Here is a 27,445-nt window from a genome sequence, read left to right as displayed (position 1 = left end):
TGAGTAATTACCAATAGTGTCCACTGCCTTTAAATAGCCTAAAATATCCATTATATGGCCTACCAATGTGTACGGTACATTTAGGTCAGCCCTTGTACTAAAACAAATATTCCTATTTTTTTCAAAGGACCAAAGATCCGTGTTGAGCAGCCCCACTCAATGAAGACAACTCTAATCAGCAAACTGAAATAGGCTCTTAAATAGTTTTACGAATTGTAAATATTATTTGGACCAATACAGTAGTTTTCTTTCCCTAATAATTATTTCAAACGGTTGAAACGAGTGGGGGGGGGGGGGGGGGAATTGCCACTGCGAGATCAATTATCCTTGGAAATAGGGTTGAAATTGGGAGGTCTTGATAAAGAGGGCAAGGAAAAAGTTGGTGAAAAACACAAAATGAAAGATTTTCGACGCGTTTCCAAAGTGAAGTGGTGATATTGTGAATAAGTAAGGGGAGTCACTGAAAATAGTGGAGGGTAAATTGCATGATGTGACATGGCTCCTACACTGATGAAAACACACAGCTACATGCACAACGCAAAGGACAGGCCAATGAGCAACCTTCTTTTGAATTCTAGCCGTCAGGATTAATCAATATCTCATGTCAATCAACTTGACTGCCCAATCTGAAGTAGCGATACTACGCAAGATACTATAAAAATGTAGATGCATTCATGCTCAATCAGTTACAAACCACCTTATTGGCTAATGATGCCATGACAAAAGGTTAACTGTCCAATCAGGAAAGGTGTACTATGCGAGATATATAAAGGTGTTGGTGACTGTATTCACCCTGTTACAAAACACCCGATTGGCTAGGACTCCATGACAAAAGGTTAACTGTCCAATCAGGAAAGGTGTACTAAGCAAAACAAAATGAAGGTATTGGCGACTGCACTCAATCAGTTACAAACACACTGACTGGCTGTAATTTCAAGACAAAAGGCTAACTGTCCAATCAGGAGAGGTATACTATGCGAGATAAATAAAGGTATTGATATTGTTCTCCTCTCGTTTCATGTATTTATGTTCAATCAGCCATTCAATCTGCTCCTTGATCATCTTCTTCTGAGGGAGGAACATGTTCTTCAAGATCTCAACCAGCTCCGTCTGAAGCTGAGCATTCGTTATCTTCTTTCTCATCTTCATTATCTTGACGATTGCCTCCTGTAAAGAGATGAGACCAAGATTATTGCCATCTCATTGTTCTTGTTATTTAGACATTATTATTTTCCAATTTAATATTTGTTCATGCTAACCTCTCCTTTTTTTTTACAGACCAGGGGTGAGGGAAGGTTGCTAGTTTAAATTTCAAACTTTTTGAAGACACCTGTCTGAGATCGGGGCAGAGGGAAGGCGACTGGTTTGAAATTCAGTGTTTTTTTAAGACACCAGCCTGAGATCGGGGCAGAGGGAAGGTGACTGGTTTGAAATTCACAGTGTTTTTTAAGACCCCAGTCTGAGATGACCAACCTGAGTTCTGAGTATTCTGAGTTGTACAATGCCTTCCTTCTCGTCCTCAGCGCTCCTCTCCGTGTTCAGTTGTAATCGACCAATCAGATTGATCTTACCCCTCTTCTGTGGCTTTCCATTCTTACTATGAATGGAAAATTATCAAACAATTGTTTTTAGTTTTCTAATTGCATCAGTAACTTCCATCGTTTTAAAAGCACAGTTCAGTAGAATTGCCAACTCTACCTGTAGAATAGTACGAGTAATGAGTAAACATTGATAATAATACTTAAAATAATAATAAAATACCTATTGAACGCCTTATACGTCAAACTCAAAACAAAATCAACAGAATAAGTACATGTCAGCCAAAATAAAAACACGTAAAAACTACAAGCAAAAAGTTCTAAGCCTATAAATACAAACACCTGTTCTATAAACACTGTGGTTTTGAATAATAGATAAACTATGCCAGCCTGCATGATACCATGTAGTGAATGCCTCTACTCAGTTCACAGTAAACCCTCCTACTGTCTGACCATTCAATATCATCCACTGTGGTTTGAATAAGAGATGAGGTATGCCACCATGCAGTATGATGTCATATGACAAATGCATCTACATGCTCACAGAATAGTCAACCCTCCTACTGTGTGACCGTTTAAAATCATTGTCTGTAGATATGAATGATAAATAAAGTATTCCAGCCTACGTTTATGATATCGTATGATAAATGCATAATACACAGTTCAAAGTCAACACTCTCACTGAAGTTATATACATGATAAATTCATTCATTAATTAATCAAAGATTCATTAAAAAATCACATAGCAACCAAAATAGGTGAAATGAGTGATTAAAAAGGAGCAGATTAAATACATCACATATGTAACATTAGAAACTATCCTTTGTTAAAAATTACATTCAACAAATAATCAAATGGAATCGCACAGAAATAAATACATAAACATCAAAAACCAATGAATAAAAGATGCACTTTACCAATATGCAATGTGACATCACAACATGAATGTTTATAAAAACACATGACACGCGTACAATTATTAATGTTGTTATTAAGAGAAGCAGGGTTTATACATGAATCAGGTACAAGATTTGAAGACTGGAACTTTCCTGAAAAAAAAATGTCTTGCTGGCCTGGGTTCTCCAGGGTGGGTAGACCCAGACCCTCTCAGATGTTACCATTCAGGAGATTTACAAACTGCATCACCACAAATATACAACTACATGTTTGGACATAATGTGGTGTATTTTTGTAAACAAACAAAATAAATTCAAGACAAATTTGCTCACTCTGAGATTTTGCAAAGATCCTCAAATCAGAAAAAAATCCTGAAAACTCACATGCCAGGGTCCACTTTCATAGAGCTGCTGAGCACAAAAATTTGCTTAACATGAAATGTTTGCCTTGATAAAAACAGGATTACCAACCAAATTTCTACGTGATTTTCAAGAAAACCATACAACAGCTGAATACCAGTAACTAGGAAATGCAACAAGATGGAAATTTGGTTGGTAATCCTGTTTTTATCAAGGAAGAAATTTCATTCTAAGCAAATGTTCGTGCTTAGCAGCTCTATGAAATTGGGCCCTGGTGAATTTATCAAATAGAAAACAACATAAACTTATACTTACATTACGGCAAACTGTTGATTGAACCAAAACACGCTAGCGTCCGTGAAATCTTTTGGAGACTTAGCTTCAGGATGACAGATAACAACCTGTCGTTTCATCTTGACGAATGCTACGAGGGACTGTAACCAAATAAAACAGATACATCTTTAAGTTAGCATCCTCAAAAACAGGGGTTTGCCCTTATTTTTTTTTTTCTAAGCCAATTAAAAAAAATACACCTCTACTAACCACTACTTACCCATAACGTTTTCCTTAGCTCACTGTCCGGAAGCTCCGTCGCTAGCCGCAGATTCTCCAGCGTAATCCTGTCTTTCGGTCTCTGATTCCAAGCGAAGAGTACTGCCATCTGAAAGGTCGTGACCTCCAGGTCAAACACACCAATTTCATTCCTAAATGTGATCTTTGATCAAAATGGAGACAAAATTGTAATTTTTTACACAAAATGAAACTGTTGGCTTTGGGTTCAAAAAGAAACTAAAAATGTTGCAGAGAGGTATCTTTTGATGTATGCCAGTACAACAAAAAAGGGGAAACAAATTTATCCGATATTAACACATGTGCAGTGTATACATGTACTTTTGGTAAATGTCAAAGACCACATACCAACATATGCATATAAAATAACAATCCTGTGAAAATTTGTGCTCAATGTGAGACTTTGGAACACTAGGTGGCAGCAGACTTACCAGGTAAATTGCCATTGTTTACGTAGTCCTGAACATGCGCACATTCCCGATAACAATGGATTTTACCTGGTTAGTCTGCTGCCACCAATTGTCCCAAAAGTCTCCCATTGGTCATCGAAGTTGCAAGAAAATAAAAATCTACAGGCAACCATTTCCAGGCAATCTCCAACAAGACAAATCCATTCACGTTTCAGTTTTCTCATCATTTTCAGCTCAGAGATTTCCAGCTAGGAAACCGTGTCTTGCGCTGCCAAAGTGTTCCTTTTCCATACAGTGCAAGTGGTCAGTGGTTGTTTCACTTTTATTTCAATTCAGTTCAATTGAAATCAACATTTATGTCTTACTACTCTTCTCAAGATATAACATATACAAAATATAATATAGATCAGCACAATCATAAGCACAGAGGATGGAGGGAAAAAATGTTAATCTACAATGTATGTAAACCAAAACAAAAAGAGTATAAACCTTTATCATGCTACCTCCATCTTGGTCATGTTCCTTGTATCGAACAACAATAATGAATGCTAATAATCATTTTGCAAACAGGAACCAGACTTTTTTGTTCTTCCAACCTCGGTTTGGTAACATTGATATCAATGGGAGAAATTCAAAATTGTTACGCCATGATGAAGGTCTATGGGGCTGTCAGATTAAGCAAAGACTTGTAGAAGACAGCCTAGGCAGACAAACTACCAACAAGGAGACAAGACAAATAGGTAACAAGAAAACATTTACAAAAAACAGACTGGAATGCTATGGGAGAAATCTGTTTAAACTCAATAAAATTGGCCTATGTGACATGAACTTAAGAATGACCCTAGGTCAAAGGTTAGCACTTACTATGCCATTCGACATGAGATGATGCCACTGCAGCTTCCGCCCGCTGTGCTTATTGCGATAGAACTCTTCCACTTCGGGGATAAAATCTTCTAGTTCCAGAGAAAGTGACACAGGGACTCGTTCACAGCTCCTCGACCAAGCACCGGCGTTCAGGATCTTGATGTTGATATTGTCTGCCGAGAAAGTTACAAAAAGGCTTAGTTAAAGGAAAGGTATAGGTTTGGTAACCACTCCTAAAACTTACTTAGTAAAAGTACAGCGGCTTTTTTCTGTTAAAAACCTATTTGCTGCTTATTTTGAAAACTGCTTATTTGTAATTGTATATTTAACTTATTGTATGTCATTGTTCTCTTTAGGCCCTTAGAGGCTTTTGCATTAGGCGCTTTAAAAATGTTTTTATTATTGTTATTATTAAAACCATTGGACACTTTCGGTACAGAATTCTTTTTTGTTAAGTTCACAGAATTACAAATAACTTACAGGGTTTACAGAAGGTAATGGTGAAAGACTTTTCTTGAAATATTATTCCATGAAATGCTTTACTTTTTGAGAAAACATTAAAACAATATAAATTCTCGATATCACGAATTACGGATTTATTTTAAACACATGTCATGACACGGCGAAACATGCAGAAACAAGGGTGGGTTTTCCCGTGATTTTCTCCCGACTCCGATGACCGATTGAGCCTAAATTTTCACAGGTTTGTTAATTTATATAGAAGTTGTGATACACGAAGTGTGGGACTTGGAAAATACTGTTTACCGAAAGTGTCCAATGGCTTTAAAGGGTTAATCATACCTGCTACACTGTCGTAATTATTCCTATGGAGCTCCTTAAAAGCCTGGTTGAGATCTTCGCTGACTTTGATGTCTTGAAACATTCTTGCAAGTTTGTTGACGTAGTCCGCTGGCATGCCGACCTCCTAGAGTCAGAATCAAAACGATGACAGTAGAAATATTATACAAATTATCAACAATTACAATATTGTATGTACATATCGGCAGGAAAATATTTGCAAGAAAACAATGAATGGACTCTGAGATGTTCAGATCCTTACCCTAAGCCATTCCACCATGTTCTCTTCCTTCTCACTGTCTGCCGATGTATCCAATATTAACCTCCTCGTCAGGTGGGCTTTGTGATAACGCATAAACACGTCTTTGTTCTGCACATACTTCAGTACCAATAGCTGCACAGATACACGTAGAAGAAATGATAATAATAATAATAATAATAATAATAATAATAATAATAATAATAATAATAATAATAAACATTTCTATGGCGCTCTACAATTAACACAGCGCCTCACAAGAAAAACAAAATAACATAAGTAGAAAGCAATACAAAAGAAAATTACAGGAGGCTCTCAGTGGGGAAACAAAAACGTTTTGAGAGACCGCTTGAAGATCGAAGTAGACTCTGCTTCTCTGACGTCACAGGCCAGAAAACACACAAAACAGTCAATATGCCTTTCACACTTAATCAAGCCCCCTTCCATGTTCAGGGTTTTGCCCACAGTGGTCAGTGCCGGAAAATCTGCGCAGGGGTCGATTTCACAAAGAGTTAAGACTAGTCTTATCTTGAGTTAGGACGAGTTACTCTTCCTAACTTAGGACTAGCTGTACGTTTTTGATATCTTCTAGGACTAGTCCTAAGTTAGGACTAGTCCTAACTCTTTGTGAAATCCACCCCAGCATTCAGGATTCCCAAACCACCACTGGAAGAATTTACACTGGTAGTTCCGACCACCACACATTTTCCAAATTTATAAATTACACTTTCAATTTCACAGGTTTTCAACGAAATGTAAAATTGGGTATTTACGGGTAAAAATGGTTTCCGAATCCATTAATTTTGAGATTACTTTGAGTAATTACCAATAGTGTCTGCTGCCTTTTAAAGTCAATGTTTCCTTACCACATTCCTGAGTTTCATCTCGATCTCTTCCGATGTAAGTTTCTTACTGAGGGGGGTTTTCCTAAGGAGTAGGTCGCAGTAATTGGCAAGAAGTTCTGGACACTTGGACTCAGGCTGCGTCTTACTACTTATACTAAGAGAGATAGACAACACAAAGGAAGGGAGATTAAACAATCATCGTCAAATTAAATCCCTTCGTCTTTCCATAGCAATTAACTTTACATTTCTACATGATTAAAGCCATTATACACTTTCGGGGAAAGAAAAAAAAAAAAAAAAAAAAAAGTTCACAAATTAATTTACAAATAACTTACAGGGTTAACAGAAGGTAATGGTGAAAGACTTCTCTTGAAATATCATTCAATGAAATGCTTTACTTTTTGAGGAAACATTAAAACAATTATCAATTCTCGATATCGACAATTACGGATTTATTTTAAACACATGTCATGACAAGGCGAAACGTGCGGAAACAAGGGTGGGTTTTCCCGTTATTTTCTCCCGACTCCGATGACCGATTGAGCCTAAATTTTCCAAAGGTTTGTTATTTTATACATAAGTTGTGATACACGAAGTGTGGGCCTTTGGACAAAACTGTTTACCGAAAGTGTCCAATGGCTTTAAGGTAGGAGTCATGCTGAAGAAAGTAGTATTACCTTTTACTTTTAGCTGGAAGATCGAGTCTGAAGACTTTTGTGTCGTTAACTACATGTTTGTAAGCCTGCAATTCAGAGGGCAAACATTATTATTGATAAATGAAGTACGTTTTCATTGAAGATGTGCACATTGTTAAAAACTTCAAATTTCACATGAAAATCGTCTGTTTTTGTTGTTCTTTATTTTACCCTCCCACCCATGTGGTGAACAGGAAAATCTTGGAAATCACTGAGTGCAGAGTGCTTCTCACACATCTATACACGGGTACAATAGAAATAATAAAAACGTGACATTTATATAGCTTCCTTACACACAAAAGGTACCACACCGCTTTACACAAATAATTACAAGCAATTACCAATTAACAAAACACACGAACAACCAAAACAATATTGTACTTTTTTTTTTTTTTTTTTATCTTCTTCATTGTTTTGAGGTTCTGAGGAAATAAATAAATAAATAAAATATTCTTTTGTCCAGAGGTAGCTAGTACGTCTACAATCAGGTGAATCCAGTTTCGATGTACAAAATCAGATCAAAATATATCAAATCAGATCAGTGTTACCGTTAAGAATCATTCTGATAAATCACCTTCAGTTATAAATAGTGAGATTACATGCAAACTGAGGCCATATCACATTTTTTTGGGACCGAAAATGGCGCCCAGCAACCACGTGACCAAAATAACTGGTCCCCCCATGTCGCAACTCTCCCAATATACGGCTCCGGCTAGATTAGTGCGTTTGCCAGGTTTGAAGAATATGCAGACACACGCTGATATAGCCGTAGCTATAGACGCAGTCGCCGTTTTAGACACAGCCTTATACAACAAAACTTATAGTACAAATTTCTAAAGGGTCATCTATCTATGACTAAACACATTCCAAGGCGCTGAAAAAACAACGATGAAATGTACAGAACAAATAACCTGGAAATACAAACAAAAATATACAAAGTAAACAAGGTATTTATTTACAAACTAACAGCTTTGTTTGTTTACCTTATCTCTTGACGTTAGGAATCTCGGGTCATCATTGAATGCATCTCGGACTAGTGTACTAAACCGAGTGAATAACTCTAGAAGTTGCTCCACGTACTTCTCGGAATCCTAGGAAAAAATAAGAAATGACGTTCAGGGTTTGCGTAAATCCTTAGATTCCAAGCACACAACCAAGACACAAAAGTGGGGGGGGGGGCATCACCATGCCCATTATGGAGCACCAAATATGAGGATAAATGCATAGAACAAAAGATATTATTTAAAACCCTAATCATACATTTTAATTTTCTTTTCAAACATTTAATGAAAAAATATGTATTTGGCAATGTAAATAATAATAGCTTCAATGGACAATTAATCATCAAATAATTTTTCAAACTAGAGTGACACAAAATACAAAACAAAAAACACCTTCCTCACGTAATAACAAAAAGGAAAAATGTATAACAACACACAGGACCTTTATGCCTCATCCGAAGTTCGAAAGCAATGCTTATGTCTTGCTTAAGGACACAATCGTCACGGCTTGGGATTCGAACCCACACTCTGCTGATCAGAAACACTAGAGTTTGAATTTGGAGCTCTTAACCCTTCGGTCACGACACTTCCTCAAATAATAAAATACTGAATGAATTGTGTTTTTGTTGTTTACCGATGTAATGATATCTGCCGCAGCTACCATGTCCGCCAGACCAGCCTCCATTATATGGTGTTCTAGATCTCTTAACATTGGATTGATACCATCAGGTACTCTGTCCATTAACCGAAACATCAAATGGAGCTCTGTAAATAAAAAATTTAAGCAAATATTAAAACTGATCAGACATGCAACTAGGCATGACACTCTTCTCGCTCAACACTTCTGGACAAGACCACCCAACCTAAAGAACCTTATTGTATAGGTATAGTACCTATGTGAACCTAACAACAGCAACTCTCTGACATGTCTGATGAACCTCTTCACCAAGCCACTCAACATGCCAAACAATAATAATAATGATAATAATAATAATAATAATAATAATAATAACAAAACAATAACAATAACAATAACAATAACAATAACAATAACAATAACAATAACAATAACAATAACAATAACAATAACAATAACAATAACAATAACAATAACAATAACAATAACAATAACAATAACAATAACAATAACAATAACAATAACAATAACAATAACAATAACAATAACAATAACAACAATAATAATAATAATAATAATAATAATAATAATAATAATAATAATAATATTTATTCGGGCAATCACATTTACAAGCACATGTACATACATTAAAAATATTTAAGAAAACAAAGTAAAAGAACAGAGGGGTGCCCAGGAGAGCATAAAACTTTAAAAAATAACTGTCGCCAAAAAGGGTATGTCTCCTAAAACCCTTAAAATACATTAAGGCAAGAGGGGGCATGTAAAAAAGCGCAGAAGATAATACAAATCACTAAACAATTTTAAAAGGCAAACAAGCATAGACATACACAGATAAACACACATACAATGATACACATTAAAAAAGCAAGTGTATACATCAAAATGGTTAAAGAGCAATACAACAAAATTCGGATAAGGGGACACATATGAAATGACATTGTAAACAGGCAAGTAACTCTATCTAAGAGCAAAACTGCAGGGGGTGGACAAATTTGAACAGTTATAAAAGTAATTAAAAAGCATAGAACAATGGAAACGAACAACTAACAATTGACCATTTGGAAACAGCCTCATAACCATGGTTTCTTCACTGGTCCCAAAAGCCTTTTTCATGCTAGTGTGTGAAGCACAGAGGGGAACCAGTGACACTTTAGCGAAAAACACAGTAGGCAAGTGGATGGTGGAATGTTGAATACCGTGTTGGTTGACGAGGCTTCCAACCAGTCGTTAGAGTGAGTGCGTCACTGCGCAAGTCTTTGCTGGTCAGTAGTCGACTAGTGTGCGCACTTGAATGTGCTCAATGTTGTTGAGCCTCAGGCATGTCAAGGTGCTTTTTGCATCCAGCCAAAGCAACCTTAACATGGCCACTGCATAGTATTGACCCCTTGCACGCGCATCACACGCAGCGACTGATACCACGCTCACCTTGTTGGTGGTCAATAGGCTTACGTGTAAACGCCGCGTCACCTAAAAATGCTCACTTTACTGAATAACACACATTGACATTGACCACCAAAATGGCACATCCAAGATTATTCTGATGATGACGTCAGGTGAAATGGGTCAATATACAAAATCTTGTATACTTACTTTCCGTTTCGTTACTCTTGATCATAGGAGCACATTCTCTAAGAATCTCTTCCTTGAAGGAGCTCACTAAGGCTTGCACGCAACATTCTGACAACTACAAGGGAAAACAACGAAAAATCATCATATTACAGCCGTTTTGAAATGTTTTTGAATCATGAAAAATCAGAACCAAGATTTATTGTGATGATGACATCATGTGTATTGGTTCAATTGACCTCTAACGACTTGTTCACGCTATTTAATAACAATCTTACTGATTGTCTGGACTGAGTGCAAAATTATAAATTGGAAATCATATCAAAGTAGCATGGCTGAATAACAATACACAAGTATAACTCATACTAATATAAAGTCAACAGAAAAGGTTTCACCGTCAATCTGTCAACAAACTGGAAAGATTATCCATTTGTAAATTATAATACCAGCCAAAATCAAAAGATAAATATTTAAATCACAGACTTTTTGACTAGTACATAAATTGTCCACACTCCCTCAGTCCTCGAAATAGCCCACAGTAACCACAGCAACTGCCGTGGTGCCCCGTGCTTCTGCATTTTCCTCCTAGAGGTGCCTCTTACAAGAGAAGAATTGCTATGCCCCTTCAAGAGCGAGGCTCAAGGCCTGGGCCCACTTTCATAGAGCTGCTCAGCACAAAAATGTGCTTAGCATGAAATTTATTCCTTAATAAAAACAGTATTACCAACCAAATTTCCAAAAGATTTTCAGGATAAGCAAACAACAGCTGAATACCATTAACAAGCAATATGCAATAAATTGAAATTTGGTTATCCTGTTTTTATCAAGGAAGACATTTCATGCTAAGCAAATTTTTGTGCTTAGCAGCTCTATGAAATTGGGCCCTGCTCTCTCACTGTTTCATTTTGAACGAACAATGAATGGACTTACTGCCACTTTGGAGTTGCTACCTTTGCAGATTTCTAGATACCTCTGAGCTCTCATTTCTTCTTCTTTCAATTTATTCTCAGCCTGCCAGGGAAAACAAAAAAATAATTGAAACTTTTTTTATCTTCTTCGAAAGGCACTGGACACATTTGGTATTTAGAATCTAATTCTATTTTCTCAATATATATTACAATAAGAATGTATAATTGGTAACGAGCAATGATGAGATGTCGATAGAATAAAACATTGTGAGAAATGGCTCCCTCTAAAGTATCTATTGAGAAAGATGTAATTTCTCACTCAAATATTAAAAGACTTCAGGCCTGAAGCCTTTTATTTATAGGCATCTGAAAGCACACAAATGTGTGCAACAAGGGTGTTTTTCCTTCATTATTCTCTTGCAACTGCGATGACCAATCGAGCCCAAATTTTCACAGATTTGTTGCTTTATGCATATGCTGAGATAAACTAAGAGAAGATACTGCTTTTTGACCATTACAATGCAGGTTCCCATTAAAATGCAGGAGCGCACATTCATAAAAATAAATTCAACTTACAAATTTCATGAAGTTTTGCACTCCATTATCCAGCAGGTATTCCGGTCCGACTCTCTTATAGAACGTATCCGTAGCTTCAAGGTACGCTCTTTCAAAGTTATCGCGATAAATTTGCAATCGGTCGTCAACATTTGCGCATAGGTTAACTGAAGACAGAAATACAAAATATATCAATAAAAATTTAAAAGAAAGTTTAAGGAATGCTTTGTAAAATAAAGTACAATGACCATAGATACAAATGCCATTGATTTTAAAGGAACACGTTGCCTTGGATCGGTCGAGTTGGTCTTTGAAAAGCATTTGTAACCGTTTGTTATAAAATGCATATGGTTAGAAAGATGATTTAAAAGTAGAATACAATGATCCATACAAATTTGCGAACTAACACGGTCGGCCATTTATGGGAGTCAAAGGAAAACCCCGCAATTTTGAGTGATACTTGATTACCAAACGTGTACCTTCCCTTTAATGGATCGGTCTATTGTTTCAAGAGACACTTACCGTACGACTCCCTGACTCCGATGACCAGCTGTTTCTCAAAGGCCTCTCCGTTCCTCTCTGCTAGCACCAGTTTCATTGCACTGTCTTGTAAGCGTTGCTTGATGTTGTTGAAGATGTGGTCGTTCCAACTCTCTAGCATTAACTGAGAAATAAAGGCAACGTTAATGACCCTGCAGCCAACTTCACGAAACGCTAGGATTAATCCTATCTCGAGTTAGGATTCATCTTAACTAAGGATGGGTTCAATGCGTCGTACATCTTTGAATACAAAACTTAACTCGTCTTAAGTCCTTACATTAATCTTAAGTTAGGAAGAGTTCGGTGAAATTGAAGGCTGGTACTGTTTGGCCATTCATTATCACCAATTGTGATTCTGAATGATATAAAGTACATACATGTATAAACTATGCTAACATCCACTACATTGTACGATATCATAAATGAAAGCAGCTACAATCCCGGGCAAAATGCTTGGGCCACCCATTCGCAACATGACTATTAACATTCTCTCCCCCTCCCCCCTCCCCCGCTCAGTATAGATGGCAGTGCAGACCGCGCAATAAGAGGCAACATTGAACGGGGGCACGGGGGCTGTGGAGAGGGGGCCCAACGAGATATGGCCAGGATTGTAGGCTCACTATGTTGAGATAATACTTATGAAGGACCTGTACAAGTCTACACTCATGTTTTATTCATATATGCTAGTATACCCAGTGTATGTCAGACAACCAGTTCTACAGTTGCTCAAATAAAACCATTGTGTTTCAACTTATAACAACAAGTCTCCAACCTTGTAACTATTACAACACACTACAAACCAGTTCTGTGTACAGTTGCTTTACCTTACAAAACCTGCTAATTGAAATAAGACAGCATAACCAGGCTTTCTGCTTGTTCTCATCCTTATACTGTGGCTGTGCCGAGATGTAGAACAAAGAGCTACTCCAGTAGCTTTTTCCCTCGTACTGCATCTCTTTGGAACTCCTTGCCTGGTGCATGTTTCCCTTCATCCTATGATCGTCCATCTTTTAAGAGGAATGTCAATTCCTACCTTCAGCTCCACTGAGTTTCTGCATGTCTATGTTTTCTTCCTTGTAGCCCTTAACCTAGAGTGGCTTTTAGCCTTGTTTTGGGCGACTTGCATAAAAAAAAAATAATAAAAAAAAAACATTCATGCCTACCTTTCTCACTATAGTGTCTTCATTTTGTACATTCTTCTTCTGTTGAGAACCAGCGCTCATCTGTGTCAGTGCCGTCTCTAGAGGGCCGAAAGGCTTCGGAAGGTAGTTACACTGAGTGAAAAACTTACTCCATTCACTGATGTAAGCCTTCAGTAACGCAGTGTTTTCTTGATCACGTAATACTCGCTGTTGGAATATAAGCAATTGAAGGGTACTTTTACATTTATGTTTAAAGGAACATGTCGCCTTGGGTCGGACGAGTTGGTCTTAAAAAGAAAGCGTTTGAAACCATTTGTAATAAAAAGCGTATGGTTGGAAAGATGTTACAAACGCTTTTCAAAGACCAACTCGACTGGTCCAAGGCAACGTGTTTCTTTAAGGTTTTGCAAACATAAGCTGAACAGTCATGTGAGATTTGCAGCAGCATCATATGACAAGGTGCTATATAGGAACTGTGTATTATATTTATTGTTAACTTACCGCCTTGGCTTGATGGACAAATTCTTTGATATCATCCACTAATGCTGCATGAACTTTTAACGCTCCTTTCTCATCCCACAGACATACTGAATGAACATCCCTGAAAGAAAGCAAAGAAAGTACATGTAGGCTTGTACAAATATTTTTGTTTTGATTTACAAATTTCCAGACCTCGCAAGGTTCTACCTTAACTGGCTTAATGCCAGTTAAAAGACATGAGAACCAGTCAAAATTCACTACAAGTAGTCTGGCTGGCTGGTTTATTACAGAAAAGCATCCCTTAAACTGTTTTATTTCAAACAATGGACTAGTGCAAAAGCCAGGGGACCAGTTGTTGTAAAATAACTGGTCCTACTGGCAAGGCATTGCATGGTGAGGTATCAATATATATTGAGTTTGCGGTAACACCATGTGTGAATCTACTTGCCAGCCTGTAGAGTTTGTTATTCTACCACCGTGGAGTAGTTTTTTTTCTTTGGATTGTTCGAGATACTTCTCAGTTCTGAAAAGAACTGTCCTGCTTTTTGACTACTACCTGGGCTGGAGGTAGAAAATCGGCTGAGACTACTACTTTAGCTTATATGATCATTACTAACTGCAGTTCATAAAAGAGTCAGTTCATAAAAGTTTCAAATAGCTTAAGCCCAGTTCATACTTCCTGCGAGTGCTGATGTGGCGGATGTTGACGTCACAAATTCGCAACGAAAAATTTGCAGCAGTTCAACTTTGCTCAACTCACTTGCGAATATCGCTGCGAAAAGAGGGTTGTGCGTCAAATTCATGTCAAATTCCCTTCGCATTCGCATTCGCGTTCATGAAGTATGAACCGAGTTTGACTCTATAGTCATGTTCAGGAGAACATGGACGATACATTAGTGTCCTTACCAGAAGAGATCCTGCCACTCTGCCTTGCTAACGTTCTCCTGCCTGAGTAGTTTAAGTACAGTGGGTCGCATTCCTTCCCATTTGTCTTCAAACTGAAGCTGCATCTTATCCTGAAAGGGAAGGTAAACGATTGATTCACTGGACACTATTGGTCTGTTGGTAATTACTCAAAATAATTATTAGCATAAAACCTTACTTGGTGACAAGTAATGGGGAGAGGTTGATAGTATAAAACATTGTGAGAAAAGGCCCCCTTTCAAGTGACATAGTTTTCGAGTAACAGGTAATTTTTTTGAATTTGATTTCGAGACCTCAAATTTAGAATTTGAGGTCTCGAAATCAAGCATCTAATAACGCACATAACTTTGTGTGACATGGGTGTTTTTTCTTTCATTATTATTGCGCAACTTCGACGTCCAATTGATCTAAAATTTTCACAGGTTTGTTTTTGTATGCATATGTTGAGATACACAAAGTGAGGAGACTGGTCTTTGACAATCACCAATAGTGTCCAGTGTCTTTAAAATTAATGGTAATAGATCAAATTTGTGTTAGTATAAAGCATTTTGAGAAACATTTCATTTTGAAGTAATGTGGTTACATGTGGTTACACAAGGCAAGTGTCTCTCCTGTGCAGACACCCTGAAATGAGACACCGGCTTGGCCAGCGCTGAGAAACTACGCTCCTGCATGCTAGATCAGAACATATGGAAAAAAATCACTGGGCAGGCTTAAGCTTCTACATAACACTCAACTTGATGATGTGTTTAAAAATAATATCAGTTTTTATGCCCGAAGTTTAAATCTGAAAAATGTTTCTCAGATTGTGTTAATAATTACAACATGTATAGCGCCTAGAAGAAAGAAGTAAATCTCTAAGCGCTCAGAAGAACAAAAGATAATTACATAAAACGATTAGGGGTTAATCATCCTGCGTGGACATATTCACTCCGGATGGATCTAAACAAAGCAGCCACGTTTTCAAATGAAATTTTAACAGGTAAAATAGTTTTATTGAATTTAATACAAGATTAAAACAATCAAACAGTTCCAAACACCCAGGTATACTTTGCCTTCAAAGACAATAACAATGTACAGAATCGGTGACAACCTGCCGATTTGGACTAAACCATTCTGTGAAAGGGGTGTTACAAGGCAGTGCATGTGCGCTGTTTGTTTACATTGCCTGTCGTTCACTTATAATGGCGCGCAGCACTGCCTTGTAACACCCCTTTCACAGAATGGTTTAGTCCAACTCGGCCGCGGCTCGGCAGTTTGTCAATCCAATAGGCTGGTACCTGTGGTTCAGCGCTTGGTGACCAAAAAATAAAGCGTTAACATATCAGGAAGTCAAATACGTGCGATGCGACGCAGGTCCAAATTTTAAAGCTGGGAAATTTGTGACAGTTTTGCTCCAGGCGGGATCTTGTAAGTTTTTGTCCTTTTTCTTCAAAAATATTTTCTCAATGGTGTTTTGAGTGTTCACTAGACAATGAGGATAAGGTTCATGCCCTTAGAATTTGTGTCATGATTTTTTAAAGTGGTAAAAATGGGGCAAATCTGGTGACTAGTTGTCGAAATTATACGTGTTGGACCAGATTGTCGTTTGCCGCTCGAGAGAATCTCGTAACCCTCCGGCCTAGCGGACGTTGGGAGGAGGGTTACGTTATCGCAACTAAAACTCTTTTTAACTTAATTAAGTTATTGATTGGGTTCCATCCGAAAGGGCATTGATTGATAGTTAAGTTCTTCGTTATTCATACACGCTCTACCATTACTCCTGAGAATTAAAAAAACACTTCATTATTATCATCAACAAAGAAACATTAAAAAAAGCATTAGAAATAGAATAGAGAAGAGAACTTACAAGTAAACAAAATATTTGATTAACTACTAAAACTATAGGACATAGGAATAGGATTAGAAAAACATTAACTGCTGGAACTGTAGTGTAAAAACAATTTAACTAAATCATTAAAAATATGATTTCATGAACATGAATTGAAATTGAATTAATTTAAATGAATAATAAAATAAAAACAAATGAACTGAATGATAATAAACACAAAATACTAAAATAGGGGTATATTTGGCAGTATATTTTCTTAATGACAACAAAATTAATGTCATTCAATCACACAGATCAATCAGTTTCAATAATATTGCGTAGGCGCAAGCGCAGGCTGTGTGTGCGTTTGTGTTCCCATCAAAAAATACGAAATCAAATAATAATATCAAACCACGTCCACTATCTCTACATTTTACAAATTATGGTTTACCTTCAGCATTGCACTAGACGCCATTTTTTCTTCGTCGGTCAGGTTTCTGCAGAATAAATATGATGGTTATGTGAACAACATCGCTTTCCTTTTCTTTTCTGAATGTAAAAAATAATACACTCGACTCCTCAGCGCACGATTTAATGTACAAAACACACAGACGTGAATCTCTCTATTTTTGTCCGTCTTTCCTTGTATGGTTCCCAGAGCGTGCTCATCTACACAGCGTTTTCAGTGCGAGTGGTTACCATACCATTTGCCGGCCTTCAGCCATTTTTTGACGACATGAAAAGAAGGTCACTGAATGACCTTTGCCATTGTATGGAGCGCTGTGTGTACACAAATCTTTAATTTTAAGCCCTAGTCAAGGGCAACCTGCTCGTAATCATTGTGTCACTGTGTTTTGTCACTGTCAACTACTACGTGTTGAGGGGTGGCCTTGGGCCGATTGTGCTCAAGCATTAATTAAGAAAGTTAGTTCTTAAAATGAGCAGTCTGAATGGGATCTTTTGACAATGTTCCAAGTTTCATGAAGTAAATGACTGAATGGTGTACTAATTCTAGTATTAAACTTGTTCTGTGTAAAATTTTCTTATGGTATTGTTTTTTTGTTATGCCCCCTCGACTAGGCTGGTCCTGGGAGAGAGTGCAATATTGAATTCAATAAATTCCATAAAAGATGTCTGCTTTATAATACAGCATTATAAAATTGGGCCCAGCATGGTTGAATTGTTATTATAATTCATTGTTGGGGACTCGAGTGTGTTTCTCTTCTGGGGGAACTTTTCTTGCAGACGCAGTTTTATTTTGGTGGATAATTGCCTCTTGCAATTTTATTTAGCTTTACTGTGCCCCCCCCCCCCCCCCCGCTCCACCCTTGTTGGGCTGTGCCCCCCCCCCCCCCCCCCCATCGTGATAATACAATTTAACCCCGCCCACACTCCTGGTTTGTTTATAATTTTGGTTAGCGCCCTCAGCGCGCAAGGAAGAGAGCTAGAGCGAGTTGTTGGAGAGAGGTAGCTGAGGACTGAATCGCCAGTTTATGGACAACGGCGTGCATCATGGCGCTTGTGGAAGAAGAACCCAAGTCATCCAAAAAACTGAAGTCAACGACTCACACTGGAATTCCAGAAGCAGTATTCCTGGTTTGTGACATTTTATTTATATGGTTTATTGAGTTATCGAGTTGGGAAGTTTAAGTTTCATATTTCGCTTTGTTCTAGGTGACTTTGGGTGGGTTTTTATCAAGGTTTTTTTTTTCGACAGTGACTAAAATAGGCGAGAATAGTCAGGTTACCTTTTATGGTAGCATGGTGATATTCATTTGGAAAGACAAGGTGTCTTTCAAAGAATTTTCCATTGAATTTCTGAGAAAAATTCCAATCATGTTCTATGAAAAACAAAATGAAAAAGTACATTATTTTCTTTTTTTCGGAAGATTAGATCAATTCTCATCAACAAAGGGTTCAATTAACAAAACAATTTTTAACAGTTTGAGTATAGACTCTAGCTAGGAAAGTGTCATGTTTATTCAAATGAAAGAAAGTCAATGAAAAAAATGTTTGAATAATCATCATACATATTGATATTCATATAATTATAATATATAATAAAACCAAAACTGAACTCATGTAATAATGTCAGGAATTTTGTCAGTTTGTGCACACAACATACATCATGTACATGCTCAACTAACTCAAAAACTCGATATTTTTTTGACATCGAAATCGCCGATGTCACTTTTATAATCATATCGTAATATCGGATTTTCGATATATCGAAAATTTCGATGTTTTGAAAATTTCGATGTTCCTAAATGATATCGAAAATACCAAAAGAGTGTCCGATTATTTTAAAAGAAATCTGTGTTTGAGTTTTATGCTGTCATAATAGAAGTTTCATAAGGATTCAGACAAAACATTCCTGTCAGTTGTTGCCCGACGTCCGCGGAAATTCGGATATTAAAAAAATATCCGGTTACTTGGTTGTAATTACAGAACTATCCGGTTTATAAATAGGTATTCGCGCCCTGTGCGGATATCCGGTTAAGAAAAAAAAGGCATTCGCGGTTACGGATAGGAAAACCTATTCGCCATAAACCGGATATTCGAACAATTCGCCCAGGCCTAATCATGATAATGTCATAAAGTTATTAAAATATTAGTTTTTAGTATACAATATTTTAGAGATTAAAAACTTATAAATGATATATTTTAATCCAGAGGTCGTTGGTTTGAATCCCACTCTAGTCAATTCTTTGTACAACCCCAAAAACATTTTCCCAGTCAGTTTCCTTTGTGGTTTATATTGATAAATGATATTTTAATCATGCATTTAATAATAACAATTATATGTAATAATTGAAATTTAAAATAATTAAAAGTTAACAACAGACTAACTCAGTTTTCTAACTTGTTTATTTTTAACTGACACCTATTTTTTACTTATGCTTTTAGATTATCGCTTTAAATTTTCAGATCCTGAAAATAAACTTATAAAAAGCTGCATTCCATGTCCAATCAACCAAGAATTTACCTCTATCTCTCAGATTTGTGTCAAATTTTAGGGATAGATTGGGATCAATGAAAAACAGCGAAAAAAATGGGGGAAAATAATTAGTATTAGGATTCTTAGTCTTTGTTATTGAGATACACCACAGAACCCATAACAATTAGCATAGAAGAGGAGGGGTTAACCCTGGTGTTTCTGGTTCACATAGCAAGCACCCTTGTTTAAAGGTTCCCATTATTTATGCTTGCAAGATAGAGTGGTTAAATTCACTTTTGAATAACCATTGGTTTCATTACCAGATATATATAATAATAATTATAATGGTTTGGGGTTGAACAAAGAAAAACTGACAAGAGCGGGCTTCGAACCAACGCTCTCCAGATTAACATGCCGGTGCTACCATGCCTGAGCTATTTATCTAGCCCTACATAACATGTGTTGGTGGTCTCCCTGTTTTGTCAATATCTTTGTTCAGGGTGCCAGTCAGAAGCCATATGTTCGTAGCCACTGTGTAGCTAAGGATTACACCCAAGTTTACGATACAACCTGGGAAGCCAGGGGATCATCTTAAGGGGGTTCAACTTTTTATGAACTACTTTTTTCAATCGAGTATATTTTTATCATTTATTACTCTCTTTGTATTAAGTTATATATCAATGCAAAGCTGAGGTGTTCCTCTTTAAAATGATACCACAATGGTGACATGTTGCTGAAAATGGCTACATGAATGATAATGAGGCAAAGTCACAAATCAAATTTGCCAAAATTACTGTTATCTGTACTAAACAGTCAATAGGTAAAGATCAATAATCAAACCGATCAGGCTTCAGAACCATGACTGATTAATTACAAAAAGATTTGCACCAGTGAGAACACCACAAACAATTACCCTCCATCTCTTGAAAAACACCTTGTTTGGCATGTTTGGGTATTTGCAAGACTCGTTACTGAACTTCTTGTCTCAATATAAAGTGGATTTAAGATCATTAAGTTGCCTTGCTTGCTTGAATTACAGTGTCAAATGTTTTTGTTCATACAAAATTGCTAATTTTGGCACAACTGATTTGTGACTCTGTCTCTTTCTCACTCGTTGCCAAGTCCAGCAACATGTCATCATTGCAAATGTGGTATCATTTTAAAGAGGAACACTTCAGCTTTGCATTAATATATTACTTAATACAAAGAGAGTAATAAATAATAAAAATATACTTGATTGAAAAAAGTTTCCTAACTTCTTGTGAGCAGTTTTATATGGCTGCCGACTACATTCCCCAAAACTGGGTCATCTTTTTTAAATATATATTCTTGAAATATTTATTTTTGTCTTTCTCAGGAGAAAATATAATCTTGAAATATTTATTTTTGTCTTACTCAGGAGAATGTTGAAGCATTTATGCAGAAGGCTGAAAATGCCGACCCGACAGCCGTGGTTCAACGTCTAGATGAACAGCACAATAAGTATAAGTTCATGGAGCTTAATCTACTCCAGAAGAAAAAAAGGTGAGCAACATTGGAACACAGATTTTTGCAAATAGACTCTTCTGAATTGAGGCAAGATATTCTTCCCTACTTTTGGTCTTTTTTTTGATTGTTTTGGCCCTTGGAAAGATACAGAAAGTCCATAAATTGCAGCTTACACCATAAAGACAAGTAGGTCAGCCCTGTGTACTCGATAATGTGTTGCTACTTTTTTTTTTCAAGGACCATATGCCTGTAAGATGTTTAAGAAAAGAAAAAAATGACGAAATAGTCATGGAAAAGAGTGACATAAAATGCATCAAGTAAAAAATCTTTTTAAAATCGGACTCGGTTGCAAGAGAATAATGAAAGGAAAAATTCCCCTTTTTGCAATTAAAGGCTTCATGCCTGAAGTTTGTTTTATGTTTGAGCGAGAAATTACCTCTTCTCAAAAACTATCTTACTTCAGAGGAAGCCGTTTCTCACAATTTTTTATACTATCAACAGCCCTCCATTGCTTGTTACCAAGTAAGGTTAACACTTATTTAGAGTAATTACCAATCATGTCCAGCGCCTTCAAATAAATTGTTGGTCTTTTTTTCTTCGTACAGGTTGAGATCCCAGATACCTGATATAAGAACAACCTTGGAGATAGTCCAACACATGCGGAGTAAACAGGTATTCAAATCAATTTAGTCCTGCATTTTCTACATATTGAAATTTAATTTAATGATTTGGGGTTGAACAAGAAAAATTGACGAGAGCGGATTTGAACCAATGATCCCTGGATAAATGGTCAGCGCTCTACCAACTGAGCTACATCTAGCCCTATGTTGGTTGCTCCCTATTTGTCAATATCTTTGTTATGGGGTGCCAGTAAGAAGCCAAGTAACCATTAACTGCCAGGTCACAAATTTTGAGATTCAGAATGCCCACAGACAAAAAAATAATAATAATGATAATAATAATAATAATAATAATAATAATAATAATAACTCTTATATAGCGCATTTCACAATAACCGTATCAATGCGCTTTACATGAGTGCCCTGGTCATAGGGCCAATAACATCCCTTTTAATGTTTCTCAGTATACAACCTGGGCAACAGTTTATATCGCTCCAAAGGCTTTTATATCAACCTCTACCCTCGCATGTACCAATTTATACACCTGGGTGAAGAGAAGCAATTATAGGAAAGTATCTTGCTCAAGGACACAAGTGTCACGACCCGGATTCGAACCCACACTCTGGTGACTTAGCACCAGAACTTGAATTTGATGCTTAGGAACATGGAAATAATGTCCCACGGTGTATCCATTTTTTGAATGTGTAGTTTTTATTTCTGGTCATCTTGTCAGGGTTCCGGTGAGGATATGGCAACCCAATTCTTATTAGCCGACCAGGTGTACGCCAAGGCAACTATACCTCCCTCAGACAGAGTATGCTTATGGTTGGGGGTAAGTTCAGTAAAAGAGGAACACTCTTATAAATGTTTACAATTTACTTACCATCCGAAAGTTAGGGTATAGATTGGTCTTTATCAATAAGGATGCAATTAAAGATACATTCATAATTACCCCAGACAGTTTTGCTACTCCTATTTTGTGCAGAGCGCATCACGTGGGGGAGTTAATAACCGGCTGGCTTCCGTGTGTCGGGTGCACAAGCTAACGTACGCCAGTATTATCATGCGGAACGCAATTCATAGCTATTAGTAACAGCGCGTAATCTATTTCTAAGCGCGCGCGCATACACACAACCCACGCGCATCAAACAGATTCTTTACAAAGTTTTTTTTTTAAATATTTCAAACCTGCCACACTGTTTTTACATATGTGCTCGAATTTTATACTGGACCAAAGGCCCAAGGCCGGTGGTTTTAGCCTCTAGCCGGGAAACTCAAGACCTGACAAGACACTGAGTAATATTTCTAGATTGGCAAAGGTCATGGGCTCGAAACCAACCCAGTAAACTGCAAATCACAGAACTCTGGAAAGTACTGAATATACTTTTATTTTTACTCTTACCAACGTTATGCAAACCCTTTTATCCTAACTTTTAATGCCTTTCTCCTCAGGCTAACGTGATGTTAGAATATTCTGTGGAAGACGCAGAGTCCTTACTAACCAGCAACCTTACAGCAGCTAAGGAAAGTCTTCTTCAAGTCGATGAGGATCTGGACTTTCTTAGAGATCAGTACACTACCACCGAAGTCAGTATCCTTTTTCATCAAAGTTTTGAGTTTAAGAAAGTGAGTTTCGTTTTTCTGAATTAATAACTGTTTATTTTTATGAAAGGTAGCCTAACTTCCCAAGCCCGACGGCCACTTTAAGTTGAAGGTTACAGTTAACTGAATTGGACTATCGACCCAAACCATTTGCCACTAGAGGCATGTTGCCATCTCCTAGGGCTGAAACAGGTTTCAAGGATGTAGGCATGTGCGGTTGAACAAAGCAAAATTGGCTATGGAGAGGTCATAATGGGTTGATGCGATCCTTAACTGCCCGTCACAGATATGGCGCGTGTGTACAACTACGGAGTGAAAAAAAGACAGAGTGTCCAGTCCTCAAGCTAGGTGTTAACCGTTTTTATTAATAATCCTTATGCCGTGTTAAGCTGGAACCAGTGTGTACTGTTGAATGATCTTGCATTCATCAAGCAATGCTAACATTTGTTTCCCTGAATGTTTTTTTTTTTGGGGGGGGGGGGGGGGTTGAGAATTTGAGCTTGGACAACCTAGAGTAGTTGACCTACATTTGACTCTTGGTAAAAATCCTGGAATGAATTGGAGTACAGTCGACTCACATAAGTTCACTAGGACTGGCGAAATGACCTCAATTAAACAGAAATGTTGTTATAAGATGACGGCAAAACAAAGAAACAAAAAGCAGAAATGAGATTCAGGACTTCAGAATGTACTCTTTATAAGCATCAACTCTTCTTGATAGTTGTCTTTATATTGAGAGCGGACTGGTGAGACAATGGGCGATTCTGCTTTGTACTTTTTTTCTTTCGTGATGCTGCAGCCACAAGTTTTGGCAAAACTTTGTTGGCAAAAGTACGGAGGGCCTTCGCTGTGAACAAATATTTACAAAAATGGTTGGAGGGTTGTGATAAGTTAAGAAGGGACAGGCCTCAATCTTTCACTTTTCTTCGTAAAGAAAAACTTTGCATAGTTTAAAATCGTGTTCTGATCGGAGAAAAACAGTCTTGGAGATGATCAGATAAACAGTCTGAGAGAATTTAGGATAGATAGATCTGCAAACCTGTCCGAAGTTTTATAAAGAAATGTAGCAAAGGAACCCATGAATCAACAGGTTTCAAGAAAGTCAGGTTTTGTTAAGAATCTTTAAGTTTTATACTTTTGTCACATCCTGTCCAAAGAAAACATGAAGAAATGAAGCAAAGTTACCCAGAATCCGCTGGTTCAGCAAAATCAATTGGTTTTTGTTTTGTTTAAGATCCTTCAAGTGTAACACCTTTGTCACATCATGTCCAAAGAAAATATGAAGAAATGTAGCAAAGTAAACGATAAATCAGCCGGTTTAAAGAAAGTCAGGTTTTGTTAAGAATCTGTTTAAAGATTCTTCAAGTACAAGAATTAAAACACAAGAAAGACTGACTGGGTAAATAAAAAAAAAAAAATTGGGAGTTTAACAAATAAATGGTCACAAGAGTGGGACTTGGACCTGTGACCTCCAGATTAGCATGCCAGCGCTCTACTTCCTGAGCTATCTAGCCCTATGTTTGCTGTTTACCTATTTTGCAAATATCTTTGTTTTGGAATACCATTCGGAAGCCATGCAACTTGTAACTGCTGTATAGCCAGGAATCGCACCCTAAGCTTAAGATACAAACAGGATGTTAGAAATAATTTGAACCAGTACAGGATCATTTAAAAAAACTAGGGGAAAGCTTTAATGTTGTATGTCATAAAAAAACATCTTGGGTCAAGAAATGAAACCTTTCTTTTAGGGTGAGACCCAGTTAAGATAATTTTTCGACATTCGTCACAAATGCAGTGTTAGCCTATAAATCGTAATTTTAAAAAGATTTTTGTGTGACTTTTTTTATTTCTTACTACCTGTTTCTTCTTCACACTGGGTCCAATTTCATAGAGCTACTTAAAGACACTGGACACTAGTGGTAATTGTCAAAGACCAGTGTTCTCACTTGGTGTATCCTATCATACATGTCATAAGCATTAAATAACAAGCCTGTGAAAATTTGGGCTCATTTATAAAGTAGCATACATGTACGTGTATTGGGACAAGTTTGAAATAAGTCGTATAGTTAACATTCGTATTGTTTTTTAAACCTTTTTTCAGCCAAACTATTGAAATTAAACCTGATGGTCATTTGCACCCTTTAAAACGCTCCTTTTATGAATTTTATGATTGTATTTGATGTGTGTTTTGCAAAAACTTCCTTATTTATATGATTTGTGTTAGGTTAGGTGTTTAGTCAATTAAAACAAACTTGCTCAAGTTGGGAAAAAAATTAGAATGTTTTCTGTTCATTTTGTCAGGGTGCACCTGGAAGAAGGGCAACAACAAGAGTTTTATCAGAACAAAATGTGTTAGCAAAATTGTGTTTCAAGAAAACTGAGTGTGAAAGAGTGATTGTTGTTTGCTATTATAGCAAAATGTTTCGCTTAAGCTTCAATAAAATCTTGAGCCCTGGGCCCAATTTCATAGAGCTACTTAAGCAGAGAATATTGCTTAACAATCGCTGCTTAGCAGAAATGAGCAGGATACCAGTCACAAATTGTACATGTGACATGGTAGTTTGGCTGGTACCCTTATTCTGGTAAGCAACATTTAATTGTGCTTAGCTACTTTTTGTGCTTTAAAAGCAGATGAAACCAGATTCTATACCAGTAAATGCTCCAGTGACTTCCGATTTCAACCCACACAACACAAAGTATTGTGACAGGTCGTTAACAATAAACAGGTTGCTTGCCATAGTCATAAACAATTCACAGGTTGCTGCCATAAAACATGAATAGACCATTCAATTCAGAATCGACCATTCAGTTTTGTAAATGACATTTTACACTATTTTAACGTAAGGTTAGAGACTTTTAATTTTCTTTTTCCTATGAGGCATCTATCTATTGGAAAAGGAGTGTATCACATAAACTCAATTTGATCCTGGAGCCCCTCTTGATTAATAGGAATCAATGTGATTCATTGGGATTGGTGTAGAATTTGGGACATATTCAATGGGATCCAATGGGATCCAATGGGATCGACAGGGGATCTCATTGAACCACATTGAAACAATGGGATCCCATTGAAAATTTGAAAGGGATTGGTGTGGAATTTGGGACATATTCAATGGGATCCAATGGGATCGACAGGGGATCTCATTGAACCCCATTGAAACAATGGGATCCCATTGAAAATTTGAAAGGGATTGGTGTGGAATTTGGGACATTCAATGGGATCCAGCGGGATCGACAGGGGATCTCATTGAACCCCATTGAAACAATGGGATCCCATTGAAAATTTGAAAGGGATTGGTGTGGAATTTGGGACATATTCAATGGGATCCAATGGGATCGACAGGGGATCTCATTGAACCCCATTGAAACAATGGGATCCCATTGAAAATTTGAAAGGGATTGGTGTGGAATTTGGGACATTCTATGGGATCCAATGGGATCGACAGGGGATCTCATTGAACCACATTGAAACAATGGGATCCCATTGAAAATTTGAAAGGGATTGGTGTGGAATTTGGGACATATTCTATGGGATCCAATGGGATCGACATGGGATCTCATTGAACCACATTGAAACAATGGGATCCCATTGAAAATTTGAAAGGGATTGGTGTGGAATTTAAGACATATTCTATGGGATCCAGCGGGATCGACAGGCATGACAGGGGATCTCATTGAACCCCATTGAAACAATGGGATCCCATTGAAAATTTGAAAGGGATTGGTGTGGAATTTGGGACATATTCTATGGGATCCAATGGGATCGACATGGGATCTCATTGAACCACATTGAAACAATGGGATCCCATTGAAAATTTGAAAGGGATTGGTGTGGAATTTGGGACATATTCAATGGGATCCAATGGGATCGACAGGGGATCTCATTGAACCACATTGAAACAATGGGATCCCATTGAAAATTTGAAAGGGATTGGTGTGGAATTTGGGACATTCTATGGGATCCAGCGGGATCGACAG

General features: G+C 37.2%; 2 protein-coding genes across 2 annotated transcripts; one reads left to right on the top strand and one right to left on the bottom strand.

Moving 5' to 3' along the window:
* Nucleotides 1-24: 24 nt before the first annotated feature.
* Nucleotides 25-17,427, bottom strand: LOC139946970 (cullin-5-like). Its single transcript, XM_071944765.1, has 19 exons — nt 17,271-17,427; nt 14,992-15,101; nt 14,107-14,206; nt 13,627-13,812; nt 12,446-12,587; nt 11,945-12,090; nt 11,391-11,471; nt 10,485-10,578; nt 8,871-9,001; nt 8,219-8,326; nt 7,218-7,282; nt 6,562-6,694; nt 5,699-5,830; nt 5,440-5,563; nt 4,639-4,811; nt 3,348-3,509; nt 3,110-3,228; nt 1,474-1,597; nt 25-1,167 (listed from the first exon to the last, which is right to left on the bottom strand). Exons 1-19 carry the CDS (start codon nt 17,292-17,294, stop codon nt 973-975), a joined length of 2,349 nt encoding a protein of 782 aa, XP_071800866.1. The 5' UTR covers nt 17,295-17,427; the 3' UTR covers nt 25-972.
* An 847-nt stretch (nt 17,428-18,274) lies between these two features.
* LOC139947048 (prefoldin subunit 3-like) lies at nt 18,275-25,619 on the top strand. The gene is made up of 6 exons (XM_071944877.1): nt 18,275-18,415; nt 21,157-21,281; nt 21,851-21,917; nt 22,599-22,697; nt 23,318-23,456; nt 23,754-25,619. The coding sequence occupies exons 1-6, from the start codon at nt 18,332-18,334 to the stop codon at nt 23,813-23,815; spliced, it is 576 nt and encodes a 191-aa protein (XP_071800978.1). The 5' UTR covers nt 18,275-18,331; the 3' UTR covers nt 23,816-25,619.
* Nucleotides 25,620-27,445: the final 1,826 nt, after the last annotated feature.

Source organism: Asterias amurensis, chromosome 14 (assembly GCF_032118995.1).
Source record: "Asterias amurensis chromosome 14, ASM3211899v1".
Classification (NCBI taxonomy): Eukaryota; Metazoa; Echinodermata; class Asteroidea; order Forcipulatida; family Asteriidae; genus Asterias; species Asterias amurensis.
Note: the sequence above shows the minus strand (reverse complement) of the source record. Positions and strands in the feature narration are given on the sequence as shown.

Bases quoted from the DNA above. Each gene is read 5' to 3' on its own strand.
- LOC139946970 (XM_071944765.1), bottom strand. From the start codon at position 17,294: ATGGCGTCTAGTGCAATGCTGAAG. The intron at 1,598-3,109 runs GTAAGTATAAGT...TTCCATTCATAG, and splicing joins AATCAACAGTTTGCCGTAAT to TAAGAATGGAAAGCCACAGA. The intron at 1,168-1,473 runs GTTGGTCATCTC...ATCTCTTTACAG, and splicing joins TCAGAATACTCAGAACTCAG to GAGGCAATCGTCAAGATAAT.
- LOC139947048 (XM_071944877.1), top strand. From the start codon at position 18,332: ATGGCGCTTGTGGAAGAAGAACCCAAGTCATCCAAAAAACTGAAGTCA. The intron at 18,416-21,156 runs GTTTGTGACATT...TGTCTTACTCAG, and splicing joins TTCCAGAAGCAGTATTCCTG to GAGAATGTTGAAGCATTTAT. The intron at 21,918-22,598 runs GTATTCAAATCA...TCATCTTGTCAG, and splicing joins AACACATGCGGAGTAAACAG to GGTTCCGGTGAGGATATGGC.